At 42.5% G+C, this 15,163-nt stretch overlaps 2 protein-coding genes across 8 annotated transcripts; one reads left to right on the top strand and one right to left on the bottom strand.

Moving 5' to 3' along the window:
- Positions 1-1,014: 1,014 nt before the first annotated feature.
- Slik (Sterile20-like kinase) lies at positions 1,015-13,034 on the bottom strand. Of its 7 annotated transcripts, none has more exons than XM_015173967.3 (13): positions 12,587-13,028; positions 11,954-12,162; positions 11,341-11,819; positions 10,823-11,021; positions 10,453-10,763; positions 10,239-10,379; positions 8,923-8,998; positions 8,522-8,862; positions 6,143-8,458; positions 5,975-6,081; positions 5,777-5,909; positions 2,263-2,289; positions 1,015-1,958 (listed from the first exon to the last, which is right to left on the bottom strand). In XM_015173967.3, exons 3-13 carry the CDS (start codon positions 11,665-11,667, stop codon positions 1,809-1,811), a joined length of 4,128 nt encoding a protein of 1,375 aa, XP_015029453.1. In that variant the 5' UTR covers positions 11,668-11,819; positions 11,954-12,162; positions 12,587-13,028; the 3' UTR covers positions 1,015-1,808. The 7 variants fall into 7 exon arrangements, with proteins under 7 accessions (XP_015029453.1, XP_032292994.1, XP_015029455.1 ...); XM_032437103.2 differs by having other exon boundaries at positions 6,143-8,461; positions 12,587-13,026; XM_015173969.3 differs by lacking the exon at positions 2,263-2,289 and having other exon boundaries at positions 12,587-13,027.
- Positions 13,035-13,284: 250 nt separating this feature from the next.
- Rpn8 (regulatory particle non-ATPase 8) lies at positions 13,285-14,876 on the top strand. Its single transcript, XM_002049421.4, has 2 exons — positions 13,285-13,640; positions 13,701-14,876. Exons 1-2 carry the CDS (start codon positions 13,466-13,468, stop codon positions 14,555-14,557), a joined length of 1,032 nt encoding a protein of 343 aa, XP_002049457.3. The 5' UTR covers positions 13,285-13,465; the 3' UTR covers positions 14,558-14,876.
- Positions 14,877-15,163: the final 287 nt, after the last annotated feature.

Raw genomic sequence — 15,163 nt, 5'->3', positions numbered from 1 at the left:
GGTGAGGACGGCTATGATGATGATGATGGGGCTCGGTTTCGGTATGTTGGGGCATTCGCTGGGTTTGTGAAGTAGGCGCTGGAAAAGCGCATTCTCACATTTCAATTAAATAATACCACGAGTGTCTTTGAATTTTTTATCTCTTTCGCTTGTTTCTCTGCCTTTTACTTTTATTAATAGCAACTCGTGTTGCGCTTAAACCGAACAATGGCCGAGAGCTAAAGCGTGCCGGCAGCTGACTTGGGGCTGATGGTCATAAAAAGCCCATGGGCACTATCCTAGACTCTATACAACATTTCCATTAGTATTATATGAATTTTTCAGCATCTTAAAATATGTCTTGGTAACAATAAATGCCATTATATTTCATTAATTTCCACTTGGAAAGTCTATTGAAAGTATGTTCTATAATCTTAGTCAAGGAGCATTATCCAAGACTCTAAACAGCATTAGAATCAAATGTTTTTTCGAGCAAAATGACGTATGCGTGGGTAATTTTTATATGATAAATAATTCCTTAAGAGAAAATGCTTTACATTAAAAGATATTCCTTGAGATAAAACATAAGACGTATTCTAAGTATGCTCTATAATCTAAGAAAAAGTTTTTTTAAACAATTATTAGAACATGAAGAAGTTTTGGAACTTAGTCTGAATTCGGAAAGTGAATATTTTTTAGGCATTATTTATAAATTTTAATTAAAACCAAAATTCAGAAAATCAAGTTAAAAGAAACAAGATTTCTGACCAAAAACAGGGGATAACAAAATATAAAAATTTAAGTAAATTTGATTGAAAACCTGCAGCAAAAAGCAGGTTAAATTCAAAAATCTTCTATTTTGGTCGTTTTTTAAATATATTTTAATTTATTTTTTTGTTTGTTTGCATTTTTCTTGTATTAAATTTAAATATATATATATATGTATATATAAAATATATAAGCATAAACGTTTACAAATATAAATATCCTTTATCATATTCCAGCGTCTCTGTCTCTCGCTTGTCTCATATCTCATCATTTCTCATCTCTCACACGCTTCATTCCAATTGGAATCCCACCGTCTAACATATTTAAGATGTGCCACAATAACTTTTGCTAAACTCCCATATACCAACTCATATCATATACCTATGTATTGTATGTCTGTATTAAGGTTTAAGTATATGGTTTACTCATTAATTATGAATAATACATAACTATGTAAGTATATTTACAAAAGCGATAAGGTCAACAAAAGATCTGTGTGTTTGTTTTTGTTTTTTGTTAATTCTGATTTTGTGTTTTTTGTCTATTTTTGTGTTTGGATAACAATTAATATATAATTATGTATATATATTATGCATATTAAGTAGAATATTTGTTTGCTGCTCTGGTTGGTTTGCTGCTCGCATATTACGATCAATATTTATATATATATATATATATTTATGATAGATATATATATATATAGTTGCCAGTTGCTTGAGAGTTAGAGATAAGACATGTACATAGTTATTATAGTAAGTATGAGTAATTGAATAATAGTTAGGCTAAAATACAATGCAAAAAAAAAGTAAAATTACGTCTTATGCTTAAGTTTAACGACACAAATTTTTGCTTGACCCGAACGATGCGCTGCTTGGCATTTACCATATATATGTATATATATATATATATATATTTATATATCTATGCATATATACATATATATTATGTATTTAATAGATACGTGGAGTGGGATAGGGATGCGCCTTTTAGCGTTAGCCTTCATGGATGGCTGACAATTGTTGCATAGCTGCTGCTCCTGCCGCGGCTGCTGCTGCCGGGGCTCATCCCTCGGAATAGGAGCTGAGACTGCTGCGCGTGGAGCCCGTGAAATGATCGCGCTGCAATGTATCCGCGGGCATAGAAACGATCAGGGCGCCGCCATACAAGGTTTCCATCTCATCCAGCTGCTGTGCGAATGTTTCCTCCAGACGCTGAGCACAGAATAAATTCAATTAAATAAGATTTGATTAACACGAGTTTGTTGTTTTGTACAATTATTAACATATTGTTTTGTTTTCTTTTCTTGCAATCAGCATACGCAATAACATTTTGAAGCATCAACATCCAATGTGTCTACTACATAGCAACTAAATAAGACTAGGTATCTATATAAGTATATATATTTGATATTTAGCATGCATATTAATAATAAATATAGTATATAGCTTATAGCTGTGTTGTCAGTAGAGATAGTTATAGATAAAGATAGTATAGAGTTAAGACTCATAGACTAACCTCTTGTTGCAGCCGCTGTTGTAGTTGCTTTACGAATAGAAGAAGAGCCGGCAAGAAAAGGTTTTTGTTTTGAACATAATTTCGATTTTTTTTTTTTGGTTTTGTTTTTTTATGTTTGTTTTATATATGAAAAGCAGCGCGTAGTTGTTGTGGTTGTGGTTGTTGTTGTTGTTGTGATGTATGTGTGTGTACAGTGAAGCATCATGAAAGTGAATATCAATGCATACATATACATATATGATTAAAGTAATTAAGTGTATATGCTTGGCATGTTTCATAAGTATTATTTTACAGCATTTAATTTATTTTAATTAATGAAATTTTTACTCTCTGTTTTTGGTCTAAGTACGGTCTGCATTATATAATACTGCTATACGGAATGCAACGGTTGCGGGGTAGGACGCGGGCTTTGGCTTAACTAAACAATTTAATATTTGGCATAATAAATAAGCAAACAATTTTTTAATTAACTTTTTAATTAACAAAAAAAAAACTTTGGCAAATAATTTGTTATGGCAATTGACAGCGTTTCGAAAAGGGGGAAAAAGGAAAGGATTTCAAGAATAGTCAGAAATTATTTTTAGTCTAGTTAATATGATATGTGTGTATGTGTGTGTGTGTGTGTGTGTGTGTGTAGTAAGCACCAAAAGCGTACAGTGTAGAGGGAAGGGAAAATGTAGCGCAGTTTAGTAAGTAAAGTGTGTTAAGAGACGCTGCTCAAATGAGGCAAGTGCGTAGAGTTTAGAGTTTTGGTATTTTGTTGTTTTTAAGTAGGCATTCGGCGCAGCTTGTGGGGCGCCTAGGCGGCCGAGGTGTCCTCGTCCAGGCTAAGCTGACGCTGGTTAATGCGCGGCAACCTGTACTTGGCCGCATACAAATCGTGATAGAAATCATCCGTGACGCTGCCATTGTGTGTGGGCTTCAGCGTGGAGCGGAGCTGCGGCTGCACCTCATCCAGCAAGGCGGCCGCTTTGCGACCCGCATCGAATATCAATTCAGCATCGCTGCAGTAACGCGTCGAGGTGCTCAGCTCGTGCATGTTGTACATGGACTGGGCGCTGCTCAGCGAGGAGCGTCCGCTGCTGCGGCTGGCCAGCGACGGACGCTTGATGGCAAACGAGGTCGAGTGCAGCAGGCGCTGCGTATGGGCCTTCACCACGGGACCCTCATGTATGCGCAGCTCCACGGGCGCATCGTTGACATCGAGTCGACCGAAGCGATTCGCCACCAGGCCCAGCTCTTCGGGCGTTTTTGGTGGCGGCGGAGTTGTTTGCTTAAATGTGCTCATCGCTGGCTTGGCATTGCCCTCCTCGGCACTGTTTAGCTGCGGCGTGCTGGTGACCACTTTGACCAGCTCATTGGGCGCCGCGCTTGGCATTTGGGTTATTAAACGCAACTGACTCACGCCCGGCATGGTGGCCACACTGGCGCGCTTCATTTGCTCCTCGCCGTCATCCTCCTCCGCCAGCACCAGTTCGCTGCGCATCTGGGCACGCTGCTGCTTATGCATTATGGGCGTGCTTGGCACGCTGCGGCTCAGATCGGGTGCTGAGCCCCTAAAATTGCCACGCCCACTGCCACCGCCCAACATTAGTAGGGAGGAACGCGAACGCGGCAGCTGCTGCACATCGATGAACGTGTTGCGTGGCAACAAACGCGCAGATCTCTCATTGAATATGCCGCGCAGCCGCAACGGCAGCTCCACCTCAAGATTCTCGAACTCGCCCCGATTAGCCACCAGGCCATGACGCCGCTCGTGCTCATCAATGGCAGCGCTTATCAGGACATTCAGTCGCTGATTAGAGTTGAGGTCAGTTCAGTTCAGTTGTGTTGAGTTGAGTTGGTTAGCACATGCAAGGCCCGAGACCAGCCAATTGGTCAATTGGTTGTTTGATATTTTGTTAGTAGTTGGAAAGCACAGCGGTAAGCATTTTGTTTTTAACATTTTCAATATATCATTATTATAAAAATATGTTTTTTTTTGTTTTTTTTTTTTTTTTTTTGTTTTGTTTTTAGTTTTGTAGGTAGTATTGAGTAGGTACAGTAGTAGGCCACCAAAGTGTATGCATTTGCGTGGGGGTGTAAAGAGAGAGAAAAAGTTGATCAAAATATATATAATTTGATTTTGTTGAGCGCGCTGTTGGCGTTGTTGGGTTCAGCAAACAACAGACGTTTTACACGTGAGCAATAATCGAGGGCTTATTTTCTTTAAATAGTTGCTTTAAATACTCAAAAATTAATGAATTTCAAAATGAAATATATAGAGTGTAATTTGCCTTGTTCAAATATGTTGATATTAGATTCTCTCTTTTTATATGCGAACGTGAGCCCTCTCAAGAAAATAACCGAAATTATCATGATTTATAATGAGCAGCTTTTTCTATTTAAAGCTTTATCCTCGCTGCTTTACGATAAGCAGAATCTGAGCCCAAACGTCTTATTCCCTTATCAAGGCTTTAACTTGATTGAAATTATGTCAATCAAAGAAGGTGAGCAAACCCAAAGTCAATTCTAATATGGGCTTTACACTGACGCATACAACTGCTTTTAGTGAGAGAGATGCACGTTTTATCAGATAAACAGCGTACAATTTTTGTATACAGCGCAATTTTAGGATCAATAGAAAAGTCTGTTGATCATAGAACTGGCAATTTCTCGGGCCTTCTTAAACAAATCTCGCCTATAGCCGCAAGCTAGCTTCAAAATATATCGCATACTCTTATCTAATTATTGAAATCGCTGACTCAATTATAACTAATCAGAAACTTGTCAGTGTCAATGGGTATATCTTTATAGCCAAAATTCAAATAAGAGTCCATATAGGTTATTCGACTGTCAAGTCTGAACGTTTCCACCTACATATGAAAGCCTCACATATTGATTTATTCCAAGAAGTTGTACCTACTAATAAATAAATACTGTGGTAACCGCCTAGCTTATCAATTTGAGAAGTTATCGCAAATTGTTTTTTGACTCACAAGTTATCAGTATCATATCATATTAACATGCATATCTTCGCTCCACATATGCACTTGTACAGAAGTTAAGTCATAGATAATGTTTAGTTAGTCATGGCAGAGTTATTGCCAGCGTTATCTTTAGTTCAGTTGTAAGATATAGCACATAATTATAAGCCGTAAAATTATTGCTCAACACTCAAATGCAAAACGTTGTGGCGTTTGACAGAACGGGCGGGGCGGGGCGGGGCAGGGTTTGGGTTGGGGCGGGGGCTGAGTCAAATGGGGTAGCACAAGACACCACAAATCACCACCGTAAACCAAAAAATGCATAATATTTACAACAGTATTAAATACTAACTTAAGATCAATCCAAATAAACTACGCACAACTGTACAAAAACACAAAACACCAACAAAATGAGGCGAATAGCTTTTGACAAAACTAGCCTTGGCTTGTAGGGGCTGTTGGGGACAATTGGGTTTTTGTGGGGCGGAGGGCGAGAGAGAGAAAGAGAGATAGCGGGAAAATGGTAACTGGTAACTGGGTGTACACACCTGTTTGCGTGGCACTAGCTGTTCGCGCCAATCGCGCAGTTCGGCCTTCAGGCGCTCATCGATCTCGGAGAGCTTGGCATGTTCGTGCTCAACAAGAGCCTTGCGCTTCTCGTTCTGCAGCTGCTCCAGTTCTCTGTGGAGGGATGGGAAGTGAAGGAGTTAAATATATAGATAATCTCTAACCCTAACTCGGCTCACCTAATGGCGCTTTCACGCGTGGCACGCAACTCCTCCAATTGCTTCTGATGCTTGACCTCAAAGCGGCGCTCCTCCTGCATGTAACGTTTCTTCTCCTGCTCCTGGAACTGTTTTGGAAAATAAAATGAGTGAACATCTTTTCTCAACTTATCTCAACCACAATCTCACCTTCTTCAAGCGATCACGCTCGATCTCCGGATCGAGATTTGTGGATATGCGCAAGGATTCGCGGAACATGAGATCACGCGCCTTACGCTCGGCTCGAATGCGCTTGGGCAAAGCGCGCTTCTCGAGCGTTTGTTTTTTGAGGAGATCCTCCTCCTTGCGCTGCAGCATGCGCTTAACCTGGTCTAGCTCCTTTTCGTGGCGTATGATCATTTGATGCCGCTGCATGAAGCACAGCTCTTTGACATGTCGCTTGGACAGTTGGTGGCGTTCGTGAAGCTGTTTCTCCTCAAGCTCCCAGAGCAGCGCCTCGCGCGTACGCATCGCATTCTGTTTCTGCTGCAGGAAAGTGCGATTAATGGTGGCCAAATGATCGCGATGCTTCTCGCTGAGCCGTCGCAGCAGCAGCTCGTGACGCTCCTTAAGTGAGTCGAGAAAAGCGCGCTCCTTCTCCTCGTGGTCCAGCTCCATGGCTGTGCGGCGCTGCTTGAACTCATCCTTGCGCTTGTCTTTGGGAAACAGATCGACTTCCTGCTTGAGCAGACGTATCTCCTGCTTAAGATTTTCACGGAAAATCTTTAGCTCCTGCTCCTGTTCGGAGCGTATGCGTTTCGAGGAGCTGCGCAGCTCATTCTCCTGTGTCTGTTCGGTTTTCTCGACCAGCTGCTTGTGCTGACGCGCCAGCGTATCCATGTCCGCCTCGTATGTCTTTTCCAGCGAGGTGCGCTCCTGCTCAAATCGACGATCCTGCTGCTCCTTGGCCATCTGTTCCTTGACATGCAGCTCGGTTTGTTGTTTCTTCTCCTGCTTTTGGAGCATTTTCAGTTCACGCAGCTCCTGCTTGCGGAAATCGTGATCATCATAGATGCGCCCGTTTTCCTCATCGCCATAGATGACCCGACTAGTCGTTGTGGTCATCTGCACGCCATCAATTTCGAATTTACGCGTGCGTTTGCGCGTCTTTTTGCGCAAATTGCGCAGTTCGATTTCTTCCTTAGTGAGCCCACCGACGCCGGAGGATTTGGCTGCGGGCACGCGCGGCTTTTGCCGTATGACCACCACGTCCGCTTCCTCCTCCTCGTCAATGGCCAGCGCCAGCCGCTGATGATGCAAGTTGCTATTATTGGTCACCGACGGAGGTGGTGGTGGCAACATCGATCCATGCGACTGCTTGTTATCCACCTCGTTGCGACTGTCCTGACTAGTGTTGGTGCCAATGCTGTCCGCATCGCCACCGCCGCCGCCCCCGCTGGTTATCTGCACTTCAACGCCGCGTCTGCCGCGCACTGAGCCGTTCTCGCTCGATCCGGAGCCTAGGCTACTGTCGGGCGAGATGCGTTTCTCCTGCTCCTGGCCAGGCTTAAACCGGTTCACAATGATGCTCACATCCTCGGGCACAACGCCATTGGCCTGCTGTTGCTTGCCGCTGCCGCCATCGCTGGGCTGTTGATGACTACTGTCCTTGACCTTAATGACCTCATCGCCAACTGTGACAACAGATACGTGACTGGTGTCCATGAGCAGCAGCTGATCGCTGTGATCGTGACTACCGGATGCCGTGTTATATGCCGAATCATCGTCCGCATATGACGGACTCACAATCAGCACCTCGCTCTCATCCAGCTTGCGAGCATGAACAGCTGCTGCAGAAGATGCCGCCCCTGCACTGCCATCTTGGCGCTCATTTACTGTTAGTATCATGGATGATTGCTTAACCTGATCCCCTAGACTGTCGTCCAGCGAGGGGAAATCCTCGTCGGTAGATGACTCATGCAAATGCGTGCTCTTGTTCAAATCATTCGACACAATGATGACCTCATTCTGCGCCAGCGGCAGCGCCGGCTGCTGTTGTGAATTGTCAATAATCACCGGCGGATGGGTGCTTGTCACGACTGTGATTTGACTAACCGAATCCAGGCTGTTCGGCAGCACCAAATGCTGCGTTGGTGGTGGTGGAGGCGGCACCGATTGCTGCTGACGCGGCGCCGGCGAAGCATCGCTGCTGTTGATGGTTATCAGCGAGGTGCTGGAGCTGAGCACAGCGCCCGTAGCACTTCCCGAGCTGCTGGCCGTGGAGGCCACCGACTGCACGGATATGATGGAAGAGGCAGTCGGTGAGGGCGGCTGCGGTTTAGACTCCACAGCATCCTGACCAATGCTCACTTCAATGGCGGCTGTGGGTTCCGGCAGCTTCTTGGGCGATGCTGTTGCCTCCGCATCCGATGAAGGAGAGCTCTGTGGTCTGGCAGCTATGGCAGCAGCTGCAGCGACTGTTGATGGCGGTGGGGGCGCTTTGCCCTTCTCCTTTTTGACAAAGTGCTGCTGCAAAAAGATGTTCACGAATTAAATCAGATTTAATAGTTTTTGAATTGCCAAACTCACTTTTTTGTCTGCGTCAGACTTTTCATTCGTTTCTGCAACGTCTTCACTTGATTTGTGCAGCACAGCAGCTGCTTGTGGTTGTTGTTGCTGTTGTTTTTGTGGCGCTGGTGGCGTTGGCGGCGCTGGTGCTGGCACTTTGGTATGCGGCGCTGCTGTTTCGGCCACTCCTGAGGCATGCTCCTCCTTGATCTGGTTTGGTTTTTCTGATGTTGTTGCTTTAGTTGTTGCTGTTGTTGCAGTTGCAGCCACAGTTGCTGCTGCAGCTGCTGCTGTTGGTAGACTGCTACTTGGTTGGGATTGCTCTTTGGAATCCCGCGATATGGATGTAGGTGTACCTGGAACTATATATAGTGTAACAAAAGTTAAACAATGGAAATATCATAAACTGAGCTTGCACTTACGTTTGTCAATGTCTTGGCTCTGCAGCGAAGCAGAGTCATCGTCCAGGTCGAGCTGGAGCGCCGAGTTGCGGGGTTCCTGGCCAAGAAAAAAGATGGCTACGTTAGTAAAATACCTCGAAAGAATTTATTATTCGAGCTGCAAGGCTAATTGCGTTTTATTGCATTATAATAAATCAAAATCAATTACGTTTTTATATTGATATATTTTGATTATCATCTACAGCAACCCGCGATTCAAAGACAACATTGCATACATTACATGTAACTAACATTTTACTGTAATGTTAGCTTGTCTGTAGCAAGCATTCTGTTAAAAATGGTAGTCAAAATGACTAAAAATAACAATTGTATGTTATGTTAGACAAATGTTATATTATGTCTGTTATACCTAGGCAAATGTTAACCCTTTATTTTAAGGATTCATTAAATATTGTAAAGCCAAAGATAATACGTTATATCCAATAAAAAAAATCGTTATAATTATATGCGCAATTTTCTAATACGTTCCAGATATCTCCCGTCAAGTTCTGAGAAAAGGCAGCTCAAATAATTTTTTACTACCGCTAAGTGATAGGGGGCAAAATTATCAAATATATGATAATTACAGAAAATGATCTATATTTAACTAATTAAATATAACTAGATTATGCAATAAATAAATGAACTATGAAGTTCGATAAAATAAATATTCTGACCGTTTTTATGATACGTAATATTACGCAAATATGCGTACGCTACATTTATATAATATTCAAAATGCTTTGATACGCTACAATGTGTTTGTGGCTACTGAAAAAGCAACACAACTAAAAAGTAGCCACTCGAAGGCGAGTACATAAAGCAAGATAAACATTTGGCAATGCTGATAAAAATAAGTAAAATAACTTGAATAAATGGAGCGTGTGTTGGACGGAGGGACGGCTGACGGGGTGTTGCTGTAGAACGACTTACCAACCCTCTGATAGAGCGAGCGCCGCTTCACTTGGCGTTTAAGCTTCTAAATCAATTGCAGACAAACACACAAACAAAAAATATAATAATAATAATAATAACGAAGAAAATGATAAGAACGTATTTATGGCCGACAAATTGACGGAGAGTAAGACAAACAAATGAAAAGATTTATCGCAAAGTGCAGTTATTATTTCGGTTTGGTTTTGTTGGGCATAGTAGACAGGGCGAGGAGGCAGCGTGTAAAAGAGAGATATACAAAAGATTGAGAGAGTTAGTGTCATCTCTAGCTCTGGCTGTAATACAGGTGCATATTGTGCTGGCAACAACGAGAAGCAGAATGTGTAGTTATAAGTATAGCTTACCTCAGCCTCATCATCGACGACCTCCTCGACAACTTCGGCCTTGTACTCGAGCAGCAGATCCTTAATGGGCTTTGCATCCAAATTGCCGTTGATGAATCCATGTTGCAGCAACACTTCCGTGGAGGGACGCTGCTGTGGATCCTGCAAAAGTGAAGTATATACAAAAATAGTTACATTTGACGGGGTATAATTGATAGGAACCTCCAACTCTCACCTTGACTAAAGACTTTTTAAGAAAATCATTAAATTCCTTGCTCCATCTGCTCGGCTGCTCCAGTTTGGGCGGTTCGCTCTTTTGTATTTTGAGCAGCACACGCATTGGCGACATTTCGCTATTGGGTGGCTCCATTTGCGCCAGTTCAATGAGTGTTATGCCCAGTGACCAAATGTCCACCTTGTGATCGTATGGATTGTCGCGAAACGTTTCGCAGAGCACCAGCTCCGGTGCCATCCAATAGGGCGTGCCAATGAACGTATCATGCTTTTGCATCGTGTGTTTATTCTTGGCCGACACACCAAAATCAGCTGCAAAATAACAGAGGGCATTTAATTGGGATCTTACTTAATTAATTTAAGCTGCCTACCCAGCTTTACGCCACCCTCCATGGTGAGCAGCACATTGCCGGCCTTCAAATCTCGATGTATGACCTTGTTCTTGTGCAGAAATGTGAGGCCCTCGGTCATGTGCTTGCAAACATAGGCAATTTGTGGCTCTGTCAGTGGCTTTTCCAGCTCCACCATGATGCTGTCCAAGGCGCCGCCGTCACAATATTCAATGAGCATCTGTGTAATAAATGTAATTTAGTAAATATAACAATTCTAAATAATAATATGTCAAATAAATATTGTTAAATTAATTCATTCGTAAGTTACTTAATTCATATTTTATTTAACAAACTTATTTGAGATTTATTTTCCATTTTATAACACGACCTTTAAATTCAATTATTTTACTGTCATTTATCAAATATTTAGATGAATATAAATTCTCTTTTACTTTTTATTGAGAAATCATTTAGAAAGTAAAGGGAATGTACGTACTTTATGACTCGCAAATACTTCTACTATATACACATAATTATGAGAATTTGGTATGACTCACCCACAGTTTGTCATCTATAGAGAATGCCTCGTAGAGTTCGACAATATTTGGATGCTTGATCTCCGAGAGTATATCGATTTCGACCATGTGATCGCTGAGATTTTCCTCATCCTCAAGCGTGCACATCTTTGCGGCCGCAAAGCGTTTGTGTTCCTTATGCTGGGCTTTATAGACCTTGCCGAAGGCACCATCGCCCAGTTCACCGACCATTTCCCATAATTCCTTTGGGTCGGTGTCCATTTTGATGTTATTGTACAGGCGTTTCTTTTTGGCCTCACCACCGCCGCCAAGGTGGAAGACCTTCTTCAGGTTCGTTATGAAGGACATTTTGGGGCTTCTTCAACTTTCTACAGCTGCTGCTCTTCCTTCGTCTTGCAGAAATACGCGTGTGTAAATATTGTTTTTATTGAGCCTTGTTCTACATGCTGCAAGGAGCAGCGGCTACCGCCAGGTTAAACTAGATTCGAATTTGGTGAAAGCTGCGTAACAACAACGACAAAAACAACAACATGCATCATTGATTGAGCTTGAGCTTCATTGATTGATTGAGCTTTGGTAGCTGCCGTTTTTTTTTTTCTTTCTTGCTTTTTATTTAAACTCTCTTGTCGCTCACCTGCTTCGTCTCCTTCTGCTGTTGCTTCTTGTTCGTCTTAGTTCAAATGAAAATGGGCCAAAGCAGCGCAGCTAGTTTGGGGTCGTGGGTTTGGCTCTGGCTCTGGCTCGGTTGACGACTGCTTAACGCTTCTGTATGTTTATAATTTAATTAGCAGCTCTCGAGCTCTAATATTTGTACACCACATAGAAAGAAACACATACGAATGGCTGGAAAATGATTACAAACGAGAAAAGTAAGAGACGTAGACAAAAAGAGCGTAAAACGACTGTCTGTCCGTGTGCATGTATTTCTGCTTGTGTGCATTTGCATGTGTATGCGTATGTCTACGAGCTGAAGCTGAGACTTGGCTCTTCTTTTTCTTGGCTCTGGTCGCGTTTTTTTTTTCCTTTCGACAGTTTTTTGGCAAAGCCAGCGGCTTTACGTATATGTGATAAGCACCCAAATTTAAACAATGCAATGCACAATTTGTAAACAACACGCGCACTCAAAGCCTCAGCCTCGTTTTACAGTTGCTCATTGATGATTACGCCGCGGCCGCCCATCGAACTGGACGTATGCGTGTGTGTGTGTGTGTGTGTGTGTGTGAAACTGTAGACGAACGCAGCAAGCGACAGCAGCAAAAACAATTACCTCATCGTCGCATCACAATCATTTTATCATATCAGTCGGCTACACAATACGAACGACAAGCGCGCCCAGCGAATTTTATGGCATTACTAAACTTTTCGCGTAGATAAAAAACGTTTTGCACTCAAATTGCTAATTGCTTTGGATATTTTGTCAATTTCTCTCGCGCAATGCCAGCCAGTGTGACCAGTTCTTAAATTCCACAGTGACGATATGGCAACGCGCATTGCATATTCTGATGACCAAAATGGCGTATCGTGTGTGTCAGAAGAGCACCACCGATGTGCGTATGCAGTGCCGTCAAGGGCAAACAGAAACAGCACTTTACAACTACACATGCACGCACCCAAAGTTAATGCGATAACGGCATCGAATGTTATAAACTTTTACTAATTACTTTGCTCTATGTGTGAATTCTAATAATGGTTGAAAAGTGTAAGACCTGATCGAAATGTACGGCTCACCGAAATATATCGATACATCGATGTATGTGTCAACATTTGTTAATTTGTAGTATCGGCCAACGCTTGGTATTTTATTATTTGGTTTTTTAGTATTTAGGAATATCCAAATCACAACAATATATAGTTTTGCTGTGTTAAGTAAAACTTATCGATAGCTGTACTTGATAGGCATCGAAATTCATTTACAACTATCGCATTTGCAGACCAATATATATATATCGCTAAAGCATCCATCTCTAGACCCACGTCAAAGAAGAAGAATCTGCTTGTCATTTCGGTGTTTCGCTCAATTGTTATCCGCAACAAAAAACATTTGTTGCAATTGTCGCAAGTACGCTTTAAAAAAAAAAACAGAAGCATAGTACGCTGTGCTTAGCAAATCCCCAACACTTTACAAACCAAACGCCACAAATTCAAAATGCCGTCGCTGGAGGTAAGCGTAAACAAAGTAATTGTCCACCCGCTGGTTCTGTTATCGGTTGTGGATCACTTCAATCGCATGGGCAAAATAGGCAACCAAAAGCGCGTCGTTGGCGTGCTTCTTGGCTGCTGGCGTTCCAAGGGCGTGCTGGATGTCTCCAATAGCTTTGCGGGTAAGTAGAAATATATTAAAAACACAATTATGGTGCAATCCATATACAAATGCCCTGCAGTGCCATTTGATGAGGATGACAAGGACAAGTCGGTGTGGTTCTTGGATCACGATTATCTGGAGAATATGTACAGCATGTTCAAGAAGGTGAATGCACGCGAGCGCGTTGTCGGCTGGTATCATACCGGACCGAAGCTACACCAGAATGATATAGCCATAAATGAGCTTATTCGTCGCTACTGTCCAAATTCGGTGCTGGTCATCATCGATGCCAAGCCCAAGGATCTGGGCCTCCCCACTGAGGCCTACATAGCCGTCGAGGAGGTGCACGACGATGGCTCACCCACGAGCAAAACCTTTGAGCATGTGCCCAGCGAAATTGGTGCCGAGGAAGCGGAGGAAGTGGGCGTTGAGCATCTTCTGCGCGACATCAAGGACACCACCGTTGGCAGCCTGTCGCAGAAGATCACCAACCAGCTAATGGGCCTGAAGGGTCTAAACGCGCAGTTACGCGACATCAAACAGTATCTGCAGCGCGTAGGCGATGGCAAGATGCCGATCAACTATCAGATTGTCTACCAGCTGCAGGACATATTCAACCTGCTGCCTGACATAACCAACGATCAATTCACGGGCACCATGTACGTAAAGACCAATGATCAGATGCTGGTCGTCTATTTGGCGTCGATGGTACGCTCCATAATTGCGCTGCATAATTTGATAAACAACAAGCTGGCGAATCGGGATGCTGAGGAGGGCAAGAAAATAGTCGAGGGTGACAAGGATGGCAAGGATAAGAATAAGGATAGCAAAGACAAGGAGAACAAGGATACTAAAGATAAGGATGGCAAGGACAAGAAGACTGAAGAGAAATCAGACAAGAGCAAGGACGAGGGCGGCAAGAGTACTAAAAAATAGGAGCGAAAGAAAAAACGGAAATCACGTCGCAAACGCAAGAAGCAGCCGCCAGAGCCGTAAACAATACAAACAACAACAACAGCAGCGACACCAACAACAATAGGAACATATTTTGGCCAGCTTAGCGGAGTCTGTTAAACATGTCAACAAACGTCGAAAATAATAGCATACATATTCCTCTTCATAACACATAAATATCGTACCTAGTTATATATAAATACACGCAGCGAAATCCTCTTTAAATATTTTGTGTAGCTAAGTACGCTTAACAGTAACCAGCAAGTTGATGTAATTAAAACTTAATTAATTTAAAATTAAATACGAATATATCATTTAATGAACAGTTATAGGAAACTATTTGCAGGGGATTATGATGCCGACACTGCAATCCAGATGGTTTATTGTACCAAAAATGGCGATCTGCTAAAAAGGTTTAAGATATAGCTCTAAAATTTTATATGCAATTATCATTTCCTTAATTATTCTTTTCCGTTGCTTAATCCCGAGCTGCGTTGTCTTTGGAGTTGTATTGAAATATCGTATCGTTCCAGCAGATACTCTTTTCACTCATTTTCCGTCAAATGTAGCGTTTTTGAGAATGAGAGA

This window comes from Drosophila virilis, chromosome 5 (genome assembly GCF_030788295.1).
Source record: "Drosophila virilis strain 15010-1051.87 chromosome 5, Dvir_AGI_RSII-ME, whole genome shotgun sequence".
Lineage (NCBI taxonomy): Eukaryota > Metazoa > Arthropoda > Insecta > Diptera > Drosophilidae > Drosophila > Drosophila virilis.
This window is presented reverse-complemented; position numbering and strand designations above follow the sequence as displayed.

What these genes read in the sequence shown, in the direction of transcription:
- Slik (XM_032437101.2), bottom strand. Translation starts at nt 11,667, where the DNA reads ATGTCCTTCATAACGAACCTGAAGAAGGTCTTCCACCTTGGCGGCGGT. An exon ending in GGAGGGTGGCGTAAAGCTGG is followed by an intron (nt 10,764 to 10,822) that starts GTAGGCAGCTTA and finishes GTTATTTTGCAG; the next exon opens with CTGATTTTGGTGTGTCGGCC. An exon ending in GAGCCAAGACATTGACAAAC is followed by an intron (nt 8,863 to 8,922) that starts GTAAGTGCAAGC and finishes CACTATATATAG; the next exon opens with TTCCAGGTACACCTACATCC.
- Rpn8 (XM_002049421.4), top strand. Translation starts at nt 13,466, where the DNA reads ATGCCGTCGCTGGAGGTAAGCGTAAACAAAGTAATTGTCCACCCGCTG. An exon ending in TGTCTCCAATAGCTTTGCGG is followed by an intron (nt 13,641 to 13,700) that starts GTAAGTAGAAAT and finishes AATGCCCTGCAG; the next exon opens with TGCCATTTGATGAGGATGAC.